General features: G+C 46.0%; 1 protein-coding gene across 1 annotated transcript in view; it reads right to left on the minus strand.

Annotated features, from left to right (window-relative positions):
* Positions 1-3,019: 3,019 nt before the first annotated feature.
* rsu1 (Ras suppressor protein 1) overlaps positions 3,020-17,500 on the minus strand; it is a gene marked incomplete at its 5' end in the record, with an annotated part of 19,765 nt that continues 5,284 nt past the window's right edge. Inside the window, one exon of the mRNA XM_060045773.1 lies at positions 3,020-4,985. Within this exon, the coding sequence (XP_059901756.1) occupies positions 4,883-4,985 (103 nt within the window). The remainder of the gene's footprint in view (positions 4,986-17,500) is intronic.

The raw sequence follows: 17,500 nt of genomic DNA on the forward strand, positions 1-17,500 counted from the left end.
AGAGGGCTACGGTGTAGTTCTGAAGTGAATCAGTTAGTGCGTAGGTGCTCTTTGTTACCCAAAAACATAGTTTCTAAAAAGATAAGCTGACCAAGGCGCTCTTCTTGAAGTTAAAAAAAGCTCTAATAAATAGGATAATTCATCCGCTCTTGCTGGAGACCGGACGCTGCAGGGAAGGGGATCTCTGGTGTACAAAGTGGTATTACGAGACGTTAAGGCCGCTGCTAGCCAGGCCAAATGTCTTACTTTATTAAATACCTCAGCAACTCAAGACACACAACGTCAAAAGAGTTATTTCTTCACATTCTGTTGATAACTGTAAGAAGGTCCAGACTGTTGCGTTTTCTTTATAGTCGCACTTTGCAATCATATAATATGCATAGCCTACACACACTAGCACAACTGTGCCAGAAATGTATATTGGCAAGAAGACCCGCTTGTGGTGTTTGTAAACCAAACAAGCAATTGACGCATGAGGTAGTATACTCCAATATCAGATATATTGCCGCCCTAGCTTTAAAATCAGTCATTGATCAAACTCAAATGTAGGCTATTTATTGAGTATTAACTGCCTCATTGTACACCACAATTAAGCCTTACAAAACATTCAAGAAATAGGCCTGAACATTCAAGAAATAGGCCTACTTAACATTGCTGGAATATTTGATGTTGAACGCAATCGTGGACACTACAGTCGGTATAATTTAAAATCTAATCGAGAATAAGATAAAGTGGGATCGGTTTTCAGATGTTCATGACAACATAAAAATGCCACATTAAACATTCTTTCTTGACAGAGTTTACAATGTGGTCTTCATCCTATCATATATAGCCATTGAACTGAATGTGAAATCCGGGGGGTCAGATTCAGTGGGCTGGCAAGACAAGCTGGATGGAGCTCATATCGCTCTTTGTTTGCCTATGTCCCGTTAGAGGAGATCCACATTTCAATAAGGCCACCTGGTTCGTAAATTGTATAATAAATTGTCTAGTGTTTGACTCGCAGCTGAAAGACACTGTGTGTCTTTTTCCCACAACGTCTATCTGGAGGCATCTCTGACCAGGACCCCTAACCCCTACCTGCTCATGAATGACCTGTATCTTAATTCTGTAATCTAAATATAGTAATATAAATAATGCATGTGGAGGGCTGTTAGCTGTCCTTAGGATCATAATGACTGTAACTATTATTATTACCGTGAATGAGGAAGTGGGTAACGAGGCATTAGTAGATATCTGCATTTACTGTTGTTTGTTTACCCCTGTCATGCAAATGAGTGTCTGTATAAGGTTGGGTAAAGGTTAAATATGGATTATCCATTTCAGGTGCAGCAATACGCAATTCCCCATCCACTTGTGGATGCTGTTCTGAAGGGTAAGCATTTTAACTGAATATATGCCGGTGAACCACCATCACCTCCCCAGCAAATGGCCATGCGTCAGTTCCCGTGCATGCGTCATATTTGCATATATCCGCCGGGAAATGCAGGGCCTGCCGCTGCTAGCAGAGCATTAAAGGGGGAATACATTATGCAAATACAATGAGTGGCGCAATTAAATTACACCTTGAAAATATATTTTTGCATTGCACGTATAGGATGACCAATGATACAAAAATGGCTGCCACAAGTTGCACCCTAAAACGATGTACAGTCTTACAGGACCTCATGAACTGCGGGCGTGGAATATGTTTGTGGGAGCTGGGTGCGTGCGGAACAACTGTGACGTTATTCATGATTGCCAGCGCATACACTGACCCTGATATGAAACGTTGATGCTATTTCCGCAGCTGTTCTTTGTATGATTTCCCATGTGTTCCCCCCCCCCCCCCCCCCACCCCCCCTCATTAGTCTCTGACCCTGGTGTGTGATACAGTATGTACAACTGTTGACCGCTTACAGTCGAAATTGAAGGCGAGGTTGTGAAGAGGAGGCCGGGGAGTGTGTATATATAACGCTGATGATGATGACGAGGTTGGTGGTGACGTGAGAAAGAGAAAGTTGGACTGAAATGTGTGGAGAGGAGAGTGTGAGAGCAGCGTGTGTGTGTTACTGTGTGTGTGTGTGTGTGTGTGTGGACAGGAGTCCCGTGGTGAGTATGCGCTGCTCCGATGGCCAAACAGATGTGCCTGCTGCGCCCGTGACTGTGTGCGGTGTGTGAATAGGCAGGCAGGGTGGATACACACACACACACACACACACACACACACACACACACACACACACACACACACACACACACACACACACACACACACAGACACACACACACACACACACACACACACACACACACACACACACACAGAGACACACACACACACACACACTTGAAAGCAGTAGCAAACATGCACAAAGGGTTCTGTACTAATATACTTTGTTTTGAAATATTTTTTCTTTGCTTACTTTGTTTCCTCTTACACCCCTTACCCCCACCCAAAGACACACGCACGTGCACGCACACAGCACTCACACACATACACACACCAGCCAACCAGTCAAGGCTTGTTTGGAGCAGCACAGGAAACAATGCTGAAAGGATGACAGTGAGAGTGAGACACCGACGTGTGAGAAGTGATTTTTTATGTAGACTGTAACAAACATCCTGTGTTTACCGGAAGAGTTGTTCCAAGAGTACATATATATGTCTAAGGCGTCTCCAATCTGGTCTGTAGGTTTCATTCAGGAATAGCATTATAAGCATGTCTTGTACCGGACATCTGCCCCTAAGCTGGTTGTATATGCTGCTTTAAAGGCCTGTTATGCATCTCGTTCAGGGCGATTCATTCCAATTTCTGCTTTAGATATTTTATGGAAGTTTAAGGTAAAATCTATTCAACCACGTTAACAATAGTGAGTTGAATTTTATATTGGACTATGCATTTGAATGTGTATATAAATGTGTTAATAATAATTTCTTAAATTATGCTGCAATATTGCATTAGAGTTTGATTGTTGAATCAAATTGTTGAAAATGATGATTGTGGGAATAATGTCCAGCAGAATAAGGCCAAACAACATTACGCAAACGATAATGCTTTATTCAAAATAATTGATACACAGAGCAAATGGTACATGTAACAGTGTATCGTGGCACCCGAGAAAAGCATGATACAAATTAATACAATAGAATTGCAGTGATTACATTTGTTCATTTTGCAAAAAGCTGTCATGTGACGTCCTGCACATTTCAACTTTTCAACTTCTTTTGTATTCGGTATTAATACAGAAGAATTGGAGTGATTACAATTGCAACAAGTTGTGATGTGACGGACGGTAAGGTGAGTGCCTCAATTCTTTCTTCTTCTTCTGCGTACTCTTTAAAAATAACTTGTTCCCGTGAATCGGGGCTAATATTGGGTTCCGGGTTTGTCCCAGATAGGAGGAAAAACACTCAGAGCCAACGGAAAAGAGAAATAGAACAATTGAAATCAGTCTTTCTTACAGGAGCACACCACATGCCTACGCTCGTGCGCCTACACAAACACACACACACACACACACACACACACACACACACACACACACACACACACACACACACACACACACAGTGAAATGAACACTATAAAAGGAGCCGTAATGGAGTCCAGTTGGAGAAATTGAGGAGCTACAAGTGGGTATTGTACTTTAAGGATGTGGTCATTAACTCAGTCTTTTTCAATCGCAAGGGTGACGTGTATAAAAATAATATCTAAGCATCATTGTCAATGTCCTATTGTTCAGATTTACTAAACGTGGAGAAGCCACGATGTCTGACGGAAGGCAAAGACAGTAGAAAGAAAGTCAGAGAGAGGCAATTGAACAGCAGGCGATTACAAACAAAGCGACTTAACTAAAAAGGCACTAGGTTTGTGTGTATGTGTATTTGTATATATGCGTGTGTGACTGCGTGTGAGTGAACCAGAGAGATTCTTCTTCCCTTGTGGTCGTGACCCAACAGTTTGAGGGGTAGCTAACAACCTCTCTATCTCATGCCTTAAACATAGCTAGGACACACACACAAACACGTGTGTGTGTGTGTGTCATAGCTGAGACCCACGTGTGTGAGGGTCTGGTGGTCCCCCCGGGTTGTTTGAGCCCTCTTCCTGACAGGGGCCCCGGGGTCGATCAGCCGCTGGTGGGGCCCCATGGCAGCTTGTTCCCAGCCAGACCTGAGTCAGTGGGGGCTCCGCAGGTCACAGTAAGGGCCCGGATTACGAAAAGGACAACAAAGTCAAGTGTCTGGCTGTCACACGAGAAAAAGGCGAGTTCTCTGCAACCGTCATGAAGTGGAATTAAGATTTGGTTGTTTGCTTGATATGAAGTGTAGTTTCAACCTAGCCAAAAGGCAGATAGGCTAAGGCCCAATCCCATTTCTACCCCTATCCCCTTCCCCTTAACCCCTCCCCCTTGTTTTGAAGGTGTAAGGGGAAGGGGTAAAACAAGGGAGAGGGGTAAGGGGTAGAAATGGGATTGGGCCTTAGATTGGCTTGCCCCTATGTCTGGTCACATCTCCTTCTGTATGTGCGACCGAAAGTAAAATTAAACCATGCCAGGGAATAGAGCTTGCCGTACAGGAGATGCATGGTTGAAGAGTTGAAGAAGAAAGAAGAAATGGGAATTTGTGTTTTAAAAGCTGAAATCATCATTTAATCAGTACAAAACAGCTGCAGAACGGCAGAGATCAGAGACTGGTCCACGCACAGCCGGAGTACGACGACTCGAGGAGGCACTGCTGCGACAAGGACTTCAGAAATACAAGGCAGTATAAAATGAACGATAAATAAGGACGCCAAAAAGAAAAGATAAACAGGGAAAATTCTAATGAAAAGTGGGCGTTAAAAGGCACATGCAGTGAGAGCAGGTTTAGCCTCTCCTCCTCCTCTTCCATCACTCTCTCATCACTTGTTCTTGGCGGCCAGCGGCTTGCGGCTGATCTTCTTGCTCTTGTCCGTGTTCTTCTTGGGGGGCTCCGGGTTGGCCTGCAGGTTCCGACCGTACAGGCTGGGGAGGACAGAGAGAGAGAGAGAGAGAGACGGAGGGATAGGATAAGCATACGATTATAGAAGGGGAGAAAAAGGGGTGGGAGAGAGAGAGAGAAAGAGAAAGAGAGAGAGAGAGAGAGAGAGAGAGAGAGAGAGAGAGAGAGAGAGAGAGAGAGAGAGAGAGAGAGAGACTTAGCAAATTGACTTTTGCTATCACAGCCCCTTCCGCGGAAAAAAGGGGGATACAACATTACCAAAAAGCAAATCTATGTATATGTTTGAAAGAGAGTTTTTATGAGCAAGAAGCTCCCCTCCCTCTCTCTTCTACCCAGCTGAGGGCCAGAGAGAAGCAAAAAAACAAAATCAAGGATGCACACAAAGAGACAATTATTTCTAAACTGAGCCATTCCAGAGAGGAAGAGCAGAGCAGGAGAGGAAGTGTGTGTGTGTCTGTATGTGTGCATGCGCTGCGGGTGTGTGTGCGTGTGCGTTTGCGTGTGTGTGTGTGTGTGTGTGTGTGTGTGTGTGTGTGTGTGGAAAGAGCAAGTGAGCGAGATAGAGAAAGAGAGAGAGGGGGTTAACACAGAGACAGAAGCACAAGGAACGGCCCTTTCCACTTCACCGAGCTCTCCTCTCTCTCTCTCTCTCTCTCTCTCTCTCTCTCTCTCTCTCTCTTTGTGTGAGCCAAAGCCACCCAAGGGGGGGGTAGTGACAGAGATAGAATGAGAAAAGAAAAGGGTGGTGGTGGTGATGGTGGTGGTGGTGATGGTGGTGGGGGTGATGGTGGTGGGGGTGATGGTGGTGGGGGTGATGGTGGTGGTGGTGATGGTGGTGGGGGTGATGGTGGTGGTGGTGATGGTGGTGGGGGTGATGGTGGTGGGGGTTGTCCGCCCGGGTACTGCAGTGGTAACTGACACTAATAGGGCGATCACAGTGAATGTTGACTAAGCGCCTGATCATTACCGAGCCCGACGCCAACCCCACGCACCTGACCTCACATCAGAGTCTGTGTGTGTGTGTGTGTGTGTGTGTGTGTGTGTGTGTGTGTGTGTACAGATTATCTTTTTGTGGCCAGGGCCATACCGAAAAAAAACAAGTGGGTCATTGACATCCGTTTTTTATTTCAAATGGAAATGAAAGAGGATGAATACACAAAGACAAATGAACCCTGCCCTTTGAGATCTTGAGGTCGGATTGCAGAGCAGCTAAATGTCAAGAGTTCCTGCGCTTGATTTGAGGGAGCATTCAATATTTACTAAAGGCACGTACAGGACGCATGCATGCACATATAAAACCGATACACACAAACTAGTACCTGTACAAATATGCACAAGTGCACGGCAACCCCTAGCTAAACTAAAAAAAATCGTATTAGTTTGTGCTTGATATGAAGATGTGGGGATGGGTTGAGAGAACATTTCTAAGGTTTGAGCTAAATGCTTCACAGTTTAAATGTATAACTTCGGTGTTTAGGTCAAACGTTATATGATGGGTGTCATTTTTATTTATTTTTATTTTTTTATTAGACCACAATAATTGTCGAATGAGAAACACAAATAGTTAATTCTGGATAGGCTGGACAGCCCCGGGACGAGCATAGGCAGCTCATCTTTGATCCTGAAACAAACATCTATAGGAGTCCATGGTGAAGACTGATTCCACTCGAACAGGAAGTGTACATCTCTTACACACAGGCAGGCAGACCTAAACCCGGTTGTTTCACCCCTGGTAACAGAACGGAGCAGTAGATGGAGTGGGAAGGGGGCCTGCTGTCCTCCAATGGTTCCCCTGCAGTAGGTCGCCCCTCTTGGGGAATGGGAAAAGGCCAACTCCTCCCCATTCCAATACCCTTCTCTAAATACCACAAATAACCAAACTCTGAGAAATAAGAGAAAAGGATACAATATGCTGTACTTGTGTACATGTGCGCGCACACACGCACGCACGCACACGCATGCACACACACACTTTATATTATTTCCCCTGCAGAGCTTGTCCAGTCAGCCGTACAGTCACGCTCCCAGAGGATAAAGCCAACTCTGAAACTCTGTGGAACCCTAAAACACCCCGTCAATACGGGCTGTACTAATACTAGTCAAAGTAGTGGTAGTAATTGGGCTAAGGGGGCCACATAGAGAGGACAATTATGTAAAGCTTACTGCTAGCACTAATGTAGGTTTAGATCGGACTTAAGGTCTTGTGCACGTTTGTGTTTCGACGTTAAAAGTTACGATGCATCATAAAAATGTAGCTTTTTGTTAAATGATTTGCGACACAATTAATCATTCATTCAAACTGAAAGGAAACAATAGCATCTAAGAATATCTCCACCAGCAAGTAACTTGCTCCAACAACAACTTTGTGACCGTGGGACTGAACGGATCGATCAGAATGGCCACAACGCAAAGTAAGCAACTTAGACTGCTACAAAAAAGATAAAGTTTTCTTGGGGGAACAAACCAACAATCAAACCCTCACTGCGCTTCAGCATTTCATTTGACCAAGGAACAACTAAAGAACAAGCCCTTTTTACAGGAAGTAAGGGAAGAACGTGGACCTTAAGGTGAGGATGCCTCTGTTATGTAAGAGATCAGCGAGTCGGTCATTATTGCAAAATTTATTTTATTGATGCAAAAATGATTTTTTTGCTTCCACTGGAATAAATAGTCTGTTCGATTCCACGGTTGGAACTTTGCCCATAGCAACGCTCTGGTATTCAGAATTAAGACGCTATTATTATGTAATTTGCCAATCAGAATCCAGTACTGAACAAAGCCATGTAATAAGGTGCCCTTAGCATTGACAACATCATGTAACCAGATACAACATGAGATAAATGCGAGAGAGAGAGAGAGAGAGAGAGAGAGAGAGAGAGAGAGAGAGAGAGAGAGAGAGAGAGAGAGAGAGAGAGAGAGAGACCAACCAAAGGCAAGACATAAGACAGATAAGTCCAAAGTGGAATATTTTGATTGATTGGGCAAGAGCCTTTTAAAAGGGAGGGCAGGATCGCTCATTTGATCGATAAACAGTCCGGCCTTGCTTCCACATGGGGCTGCTGCAACAAGGGGGCGGGGCGCCGGAGTAAGTGTGGATCTCTCTGGCCTGATGAATGGGCCTGGGAGGGTACAGCGATATAGATATAGAAGAGGAGGCTCCATTACGTGTCTCATAAAAGAGGAGGAACTAAGGAGGGATCAATGTGTGCGTATGCCTGTGAAGAATAATGCTCCTAATTAATGACACAGAGAAAGCCCTGTGTTAAAGCCCCAAAAAGGGGTTTATTGAAGAAGGCTCCCTCTAAAGGAGCAGGGGTGTCATTGCAGCTTTAGTGTGTTGTTAAGTGTGTAGGGTTTGGCGGTGTGTGAGTGAGAGAGGACCAGGAGACTGCTGAGTTAAGTCCATGAACACATGATTAGCTTCCAGCAAAGCAACAGCCGCTATGAGCCGACAATGTCTATGACATTATAAGGAAAGAGAGGGATGCTGACTTTCCGTTTTTCCCATCCATGTTAGGGTGATAGGGATGCCCGTTTGGATTCAGTTTCAGTCAAAACGCCAGACAAAGCTGTGATCTGATTGGACGTCCATGTGCAGAATCCGAGCCGGCCGCTACGGCCCCAGGGCAGCGCCTACGCTATGTTTGGCTTCAACCCTCAACCCCTGAAGAAAACAGTGGCAACCCCGACGCAGAAAGCCCGCTATGTATTCGCCGCTTCAGTGACAGCTGTTCCTAATCACCCGTCATCCCTCTAAAGCCGCCAAGCCTCGTTCCTGAGTGAGGCGGGAGCGATGTACGTTCTTCCAGTTCTGTCCTCAAGTAACTCCGGAACACTATGGGTTGTGTAGCAGCCAGTTTATCCCCATCCCCCTTTCCCCAACACACACACACACACACACACACAAACGCACACTCACACAGTCATCGCCTCCACAGTGCTGTTTCACAGCACGTTGCAGGTTCTCAGTCGTCTACCAAATCCAGCCAGTGCTGTGGTGCGATCAAGCGCCTCCGTCGGTGCATGGGCTGGGACGTGGAGAGGTGGGGGGGATCACGGCTGCTCATCTCTGGATACGTGAGCGCAGCGTTCAGAATACACACCGGTCATGGATACAGTGGGACACAATAGGGCTGTGGCGATTAGTCGATTGACGGAAAATTTGTCAAACCTGATTTATTGATTAGGTATAGTTGACTAGTCGTTTAAGTCATTTATCAAGTTTAAATAACAAACAACATTTTATGGTGAAGTTTGATTCTAATATTTGGTTCGTGGATTATTATAAAAAGAAAAGTTTTGTTTTTCTTGGCTGCTTGTCAGATAAAGCAAGCATTTTTGAGACAGTCACTTTGAACTCTGGTCAATTTTATTATGTATGACATTTTATAGACCAAATGATTGATAAAAAGAACAAAAAATCGACTTTGAAAATAATCAGTTTTGCTGCCCTGGTGTAAAAACAATTATATTTTAGATTTGGCACAGGGCAAAATGTATCAGCACTCGTTCTATTATTTAATGAAGTGTCTGTGATGGATCTTCCTGATGGGGCTCCGTGATTCATATCCCAAACCCTTTTTTTTTTATAAAGAGGAGAGAGAGAGATAGAGAAGTCTGACGTTCCCATGGGTCTTTTGGCCGAGTCCTCTCGACTCTCCTATGTCCGCTTTTTTCTTTGTGCCCCCGCGTACCAGCTGTCCTCTCCTCTTCCTCCCGGCCTCCGTCACAGTCTGCTGTACACTGGAGATGCCAGAGCCCAGGGGGAACAGAGGATATCCACTCTGCACCCCCCTCTCAACCTCACGCCTGGCACACACTAGACCATCTTTCAAATTTGGTAAAGGTGACTTTCAAATTTGGTAAAGGTGAGAGACCACACACCTAACGATAGATGAGGATAAAAGCAACTGTTTTGATCTTATGTGTTTTGTGTGCCAAGACAGCACACCACACGCTTATCAATGCCGTTCCCTAACCACCCAGGCCTGATTCTCAATCGCACTAGCATTCTCGTGGTCAGATGGTGTTAAAATAGATGCACATGTTGCAACAAGAGATTCTCCCACAATTCAATCCATACACTGCGTAAGGCTAAAGCCCCCTTCACATGATCAGGGCAAAAACGTTCTTCCCTCATGCTTTCAGACCCATTCACAAAGCGCAGAGCAGGTAGCCGTTATATACTGCTGTACGTTGATGGGCAGGTACACTGTGTACCTGCCCATCAATTTACAGCAGTATATACAGGGTTTATGAAGATGAATGGATCAATATCGTGTTTCAGACCTCTGCCAGACATATTCCGAGGCCATGGAATATATATATATATATATATATATATATACATATATTCTGCGTGACTAACCCTTCTGGTCATTGCCACGAGGAACACGCAGACCCCTATTTGGACGACAAAATCCGACTGCGAATGCTCCAGATACAATAATGGAGAGATGTTTTAAAGTGAGGATGTGCGAGGAGATCCGCCGTTACACTTATGAATACAGTAAATCTTTGAAGGAATATAAAGACACACAAAAGGCGTTGAGCATCTAGCGAGAAATCATGCAGACGCTTGGGAAGGTGGAGCCGCCCAATTGGTTGGAAGGGGGAAATCTCACAAAAAATTAGGCTAATCATCCCGAAGTGTGTACCCAGTACACATCGCCATACACACAGAGTGTAGCAAGTACTCACACAAACACATACACACACACAATAAAGTTACTAACTTAGATTCTAAAGTAGTATCATATAATAAACACCAATTACTATACAAGTTTTGTCTCTATGCATGTGTCTGTAGCGGTATAGATGCCGATCAACCAATGGATTTTGGAAGGAGGAGGTGAAGAGGAGGCGGTTAATGGTTTCAGATTCCTGACTTGTCTTTACGGAACTCTCCTATTCCACACGGCTTAATTAATCAAAGCAAAGCTTGCTTGGGTGTGTGTGTTATCGTTTCACCCCTTTTGCCGCGTTTTTTGCACGTTTGTGTTGCATTTTAAGAGTTGAAAGGCCTGTGTGTGTCTGTGTTTGTGTGTTTATGAGTGTGTGCGCGTTCAGTCCTTGTTGGCCCCTTGATAAATGTGCCCGGATGTCATAGGCCATTGATCTGATACCAGCTTTGCGTTTTCACTGGAACTGCAGGCCAATTTAGTAGGCTGCTATAAACGTGGCGCAGAAATGCTCCCAGAAATACATAGATATATGGAATACATAAGTGTGTATGAGATCTATGAGTGTACTGGACCCGGAGGGAGGAGGAGGGCAGTGGGGGCAGTGCGACTGGGGCAGAGCGTAGATCTGAAATAAGTTACAATAATTAACATGTGTTACAAACAAGCACGGCTCTCGACCGATGTCAACAGAAGATGCGGCCAGCAATTGCGCCATGGCTCGACCAAACAACACGGTGCTTATGTGTATTTATATATAAATATATATTCTGTATCTTATATCCATTGCTTTTGCCATATTAGTTGATATGGTTTTGTCGTAAGCAGCACTTTAAGGTTTGAGTTACAAACCCTGTGCCGTATAACAGCACAGGGAAACTTCAGAGAGAGAGAGAGAGAGAGAGAGAGAGAGAGAGAGAGAGAGAGAGAGAGAGAGAGAGAGAGAGAGAGAGAGAGAGAGAGAGAGAGAGAGAGAGAGAGAGAGAGAGAGAGAGAGAGAGAGAGAGAGAGAGAGAGAGAGAGAGCTAGAGCTAGAGCTAGAGAGAGAGAGAGAGAGAGAGAGAGAGAGAGAGAGAGAGATGCAAGAAAGAGGAGGCAAACATAAAGAGGGTAGACAAAAGTAAGAAAAGCATTGAATTAAAAGTAAAAAGTATACATTAAGGTATAGATGGAAGGAATGCAAGGCTCAGGGGAAAACAATTGAGGAAGGAGAAAAAGGACCAGGAATGACAATTGTGTGAAAGGATTGGGGCAAAGTTAACTAACAAAAAGTGCAGATGGAGGAAGTAACACAACAGAACCAGTGAGAGAGAGAGAGCAGGCAGGGAGATTGTGTTGTACTTGGCTAATGAGCTGTGTGATGGATAGGGTGTAGGGGTCTCCCCGACCAGTCCTGTGCGTGTGCGTGCGTGCGTGCGTGTGTGTGTGTATGTGTGTGTGGGACGGAGCCCTGTCCTGCCCACCCTGAGCCCAAATAACGAGGAATGATGGGCTGCTGCAATCAAACGTGTGGTTGTGTGTTCGCCGCACACACATTCAAACCAGCACCCGTGTCGAAGCTTCTTATATTCGGCTCCCATCGTAAAGGAATAGAACGGGATTTTCTTTTTCTTTCCCAATAAATTTAATATTACGAAAGGTTACTTTTATTGCTGGTGAAGTTGTCCATTGCGGATTAAGACGGCCCACCAGGGGCCATTCTTTACACACACACCCTTTAATCCAGTAGACAGTGACTGAATGAAGAGGCCGTGGGGCAGACACCACACACACTTTTAATGCATTCATTGAACATCCCAGGTAAGGCTGTGTGTATGCGTTGATTAAACCTGAACCCAGCAGCAATCACTCTACCATGAGAGCAAAAGAGAACATGATCCAGAGAGAGAGAGCGAGAGCTTTTAAAGCCTTTTAAAGACTGATGCTATAGACCTGCTTCAGCGGCCACGCTGTACTACGTGGAACCCAAGCAGCGACAAGTGGTCTTCCTCGCCACCTCTCTTCCTGCTGCTCTTTCACGGTCACTCTCAGGCCCACACACATTTACCTACATTTATCTGCCCACGTTAAAGGGAAGAGGACCGACCCTAACCGTAGCAGATCAATGCAGTATCCCAGAGGCACCGAGGGCATCACATAGATCGGTCTGTCCCAAACCTTCTCTAACACACCTTTTTGTTGAGCGTCTTCTACTTACTTATTGCAGAATATCTTTAATTCAACCTCTCAAATGTGGCCTTTCTTATTTTAAACTGTTTCCCTGGAAAGGGCTTTCCCCTGTAAAGCACTTTATACTTCTGTCTTGCACGAAAGGTTTTTAATTCCCAAGCACACACAACACGTCTCTTTGTTTTAGAAAAATGATTTGTGTTGTGGCTTTACCGGCATCAGATGTTTTTTTTACTGCGGGACATTCCTCCGATACCAATACATATTGTGGCAGTATCTGTATTGTAACGATGCTTGCCAATTATTCTGTCGTTAAAAATCCGCTTATACGCGACTCGGTGCCTGGGGGAACGGTGCAGCGTTGCCGGGCTGAGGAGGGACTCGCATGCACACACACACGCTCACACCACTAATTGGCTGTTAATGATGCAGTGGTTGGAAGTCGAGAGAAAAACCCAATAGCTACAGAGGGCAGCGCGCCTCTGCTCCTTGACAGTGTGTGTGTGTGTGTGTGTGTGTGTGTGTGTGTGTGTGTGTGTGTGTGTGTGTGTGTGTGTGTGTGTGTGTGTGTGTGTGTGTGTGTGTGAGCTCCATCTATTATCAGCTCAATAAGAGAGTCTATCCCTAAACACCGTTCAAGGCGGTTCCATCTCTTTAGAGGGGAGGAGTGTAATTGTACACATAATGAGGGGGAATTACATCTCGCTGTGGTGTTAATGGCGATAAGAATTGAAGAAGGTTTTTTTTTTTTTTCAAACCACCTTTGCATTGTTCCTACTACTTTGGAGTTGAAGTGCAATCTCAAGGGTGCCTCATCAAGCAGTCGTTATAATGACATCTGAGATACACAGCCGACTTATTATACATCACGCTTGTGATTTGAATGCATGGCGGGAAAGTAGTTTTGAACATACATACTACTGCAGATGCAAGGGCTTTCATCAGTGGGCCATAGGCTCCCTCAGCATTGCGCTAAAGCATTCAACGATAGACAGTGACTTAACTGACATTACCATGCGTCACATGCAAATCTTTATGGGCTCTTCGAAATTGTCACTTTAAGGGGCTTTAAACCTGGGGTGCGACCAGGGAGTCATATCAAAGATAGGATGGTTACGAGAGATGAGAAGAAGAAGCAGACGGATGGAAAGACAGAGAAGATCACAACATTCCACAGAGGAAGCAATGAATAAAAGATAATGTAACGTGGCGGAAGAGTGGGGGGTGGGGGCGTGGGCCTGAACGCATGTTAATGTGCAGTCTACGTGGCTGAGCAGACAGGTTTGGCTTGTTGTCAGTAAACACCAGCACGCCGATTCCTCTGTCAGTAAAACAAGTGCCCAAATGAAATATGCATGGGAAATAAAAATACGCACACACAGACGCGCGCGCGCACACACACACACACACACACACACACACACACACACACACACACACACACACACACACACACACACACACACACACACACACACACACACACACACACACTTGTGCATGCACAGAATAAGTTTGCTCATCATCCGCAGGTTATCCTAATGTACAGGAACTGCCTGTATGGAAGATCAGATCAGAGATAGATTTCTGTGTGAAGGTCTGATCATAAGGTGCCTGCTTACCAGATATATTATGCATTCATAACCCCGACACAAAAATATATTTCTTGACTGAAACTTGGAATGTCTTTCCAAATTTGCTAAATGGGTATCAAAACAGTCGATCAAAACAACACTCTGCTGTTGGATGCTGTCGGGTCTGCTAGATACGTTGTTATCATTCGCCCAACACGCACAGTATTGCATGACACAGCCTTCGTCGAGATCAAGCTCATAAATGAAGCACCCATTAGGGTGCAGGCAGACGTTGGTGAGCCAGATGGGCTTTGTCTGCCAGCGTGTGTGTGTGAGCGGCGTCTGCACAGAGAGGGAGAGGGAGTGTGAGAGAGGTGAAGGACATTTAGTCAGGTGAGAACAAAAGCTGTGACGCCACAGAGGAGGATCTCCGTCGGACGAATCTGTTATCACCTGTCTGATGACAGACCCCTGCCAAAAGCGCGCACACACACACACACACACACACACACACACACACACACACACACACACACACACACACACACACACACACACACACACACACACACACACACACACACACACACACACACACACACACACACACACATTCACATTCACACACACGCACACATCACTATGTCACACTTAATCTTCACTCATTTCTTTCCTTTCACACACACACACACACACACACACACACACACACACACACACACACACACACACACACACACACACACACACACACACACACAAGCAAGCAACTCGAATACCTTCATTAAAGGAGAATCTAACAAAGTACACAAAGTTTTCCAAAGGGCTTTAAGAGTAGACTAACATATTATAGACTTTATTTTCATATATATAGACATATTAGACAAGCATTTAATATTTTGCCCGAAATGTTAGATATTTATATAAAACCCCAATTGATCAAGCCAAGAGAAGTTCCTAACATGATCTATTAACTTGCTCAGAAAATAATTTGGCAAGCACTCAGACAGCATGAGTTTGAGAGCTGGTGTTACTTGAAGTAATGATCGTGGGGGCAGGGGGGGGGGGGGGGATGGATTATCCCACTCAAGGTTTGACACGAGAGACAGGAGCGAACCCGGGGGCTAGCCCGTGGGGTGGGGGGGGGGCCCAAGGCATCCAAGGCCCCAGACGCTGCGTCCGGAGCTGACAGCGGGAGAACCGAAAAAAAAATAAAAAGACCCTGACTAGGATAAGGGTCTTTGTCGTCGTGCGTGTGCCGGGAGCGGCCGCGCTCAGGGGGGCCGCGCTCAGGGGGGGGGGCCGCGCTCAGGGGGGGCGCGCGGCGGAGCGCCCGGGAGTCATTCATCACGGAGAGAGACGCCGGCCTTCTATTGGCAGCCTCAAGTGACCGGGCTGGGGGCCGCCGTATCGAGTCGCACGCCGCGCTCTTCATCATCGCACCTGGACAGCTGCTGAAGAGGCAGATATGACGATGACGGATCGGCTTTCTGAAACCTAAAGATCGATGGCCGCTCATGGCGGCGCCGTCTTCGTCGGGTACAGGGCGACGGGAGGGGCCGACGTTTGCATATTAACACGTACTGAATGGATGTCACCTATCCGTTGGATCACCGTGCACTGTCACGTGCAATGAATAATAACTACGGCATTATGGAATTGTGATCATCAATTGGTGGTTGAAAGTTATTTTAGAACAGGTAGGGGCTGTTATCGATTTCACAAAATGTACACATTTATTGAAATCAAGCCATGATTCTTCCACCAAGCAATATAGTTCCAAAAAAGAGCACGGTGGTTGCCAAGCAACATAGGCTAGCATACTTTCAGATTGGCATCGCATTAAGACTACAAATGAATTGTCATGCAGCCACAGGCAGTCTTGTAGAGCATCGGCTTTGAGCCAATCAGAATGGCAGAACAGAACTATCCGTTTTTACAATGTGTAAAACGAATGTGTGCAGTGAAGGAGAGACTCAGAGCTTGTAAGAGAGCTGCCTCCTCCAAGACCTCCCTTCACGTCGTCCACCACGTTCTCCTGGGCGGTGTTCAACTGCCAACCTCCACCTCCCCGGGGAGTCTACAGACCGCAGTGTGAGTTTGGGGGGCTGGCGCTCGGTGGAGTTTCCAATGCAACAATATGGTTATTACGAACGAGAGAGGAGGCTTCTGCTGAACGAGCGCCTGCAAAGGCAATTAAGTGTATGGGGGAGAAAAAAAAAAAAAAAAAGGAACTAAAGAATGGCAGCTATAAACGTGAACCGAGACAGACACAAACGGGTGAAACGGTGCCCTGCAGGGAGCGGCTTCGACCGGCTCGGTCGGGATGAGGAAGCGGCAAGCATAAATTTTCGAAGGCTTGAGGAGAAGGAGGGTGGGGTAGAGAGCGGTGGGCTGGGGTAGGGGAAGAGACAGAATCACTCCTGAGACGGGCTTGTACGCAATCGGCAATAACGTTGAGACATGTTCTTCTCCGATGCACGCATATGCGCGCACATGCGCTCACACACACACACACACACACACACACACACACACACACACACACACACACACACACACACACACACACACACACACACACACACACACACACACAGCGGATCAGTTCCAGAGTGTGCCTTTTTGGAGCTCAGTGGCAGGGTGAAACCCTTTTCGGGGGGGAAAAGACGGATTTACGTTTGTTCCTCAAAAGACAAGCCGGGGCGATAGCAGCGCTCCGTCATTAAAGTACAACAGACCCCTGCTGGCGTTCCCCTCCTGTGCCGCCACCACACCTCCAGCGGTGCAGATATTAGATGAAACATGAGACATAAAGTTGTTTGTGGGGTTGTGTTTGTGGATGATGGCTGGATGATTTAGGCAGCCACACCTGGCTGAGTGTGATTGGACTCTGGGGCTTGGTGAGGCTGTACACCTGTTGCACATTGGGTTATCAGTGTGCACAAGTTGAACCACCTATCACCACACACGCACACACACACACACACACACACACACACACACACACACACACACACACACACACACACACACACACACACACACACACACACACACACACACACACACACACACACACACACACTCAGGGTGAGATCTCTTGCATGGCAG

Source organism: Gadus macrocephalus, chromosome 23 (genome assembly GCF_031168955.1).
Source record: "Gadus macrocephalus chromosome 23, ASM3116895v1".
Classification (NCBI taxonomy): domain Eukaryota; kingdom Metazoa; phylum Chordata; class Actinopteri; order Gadiformes; family Gadidae; genus Gadus; species Gadus macrocephalus.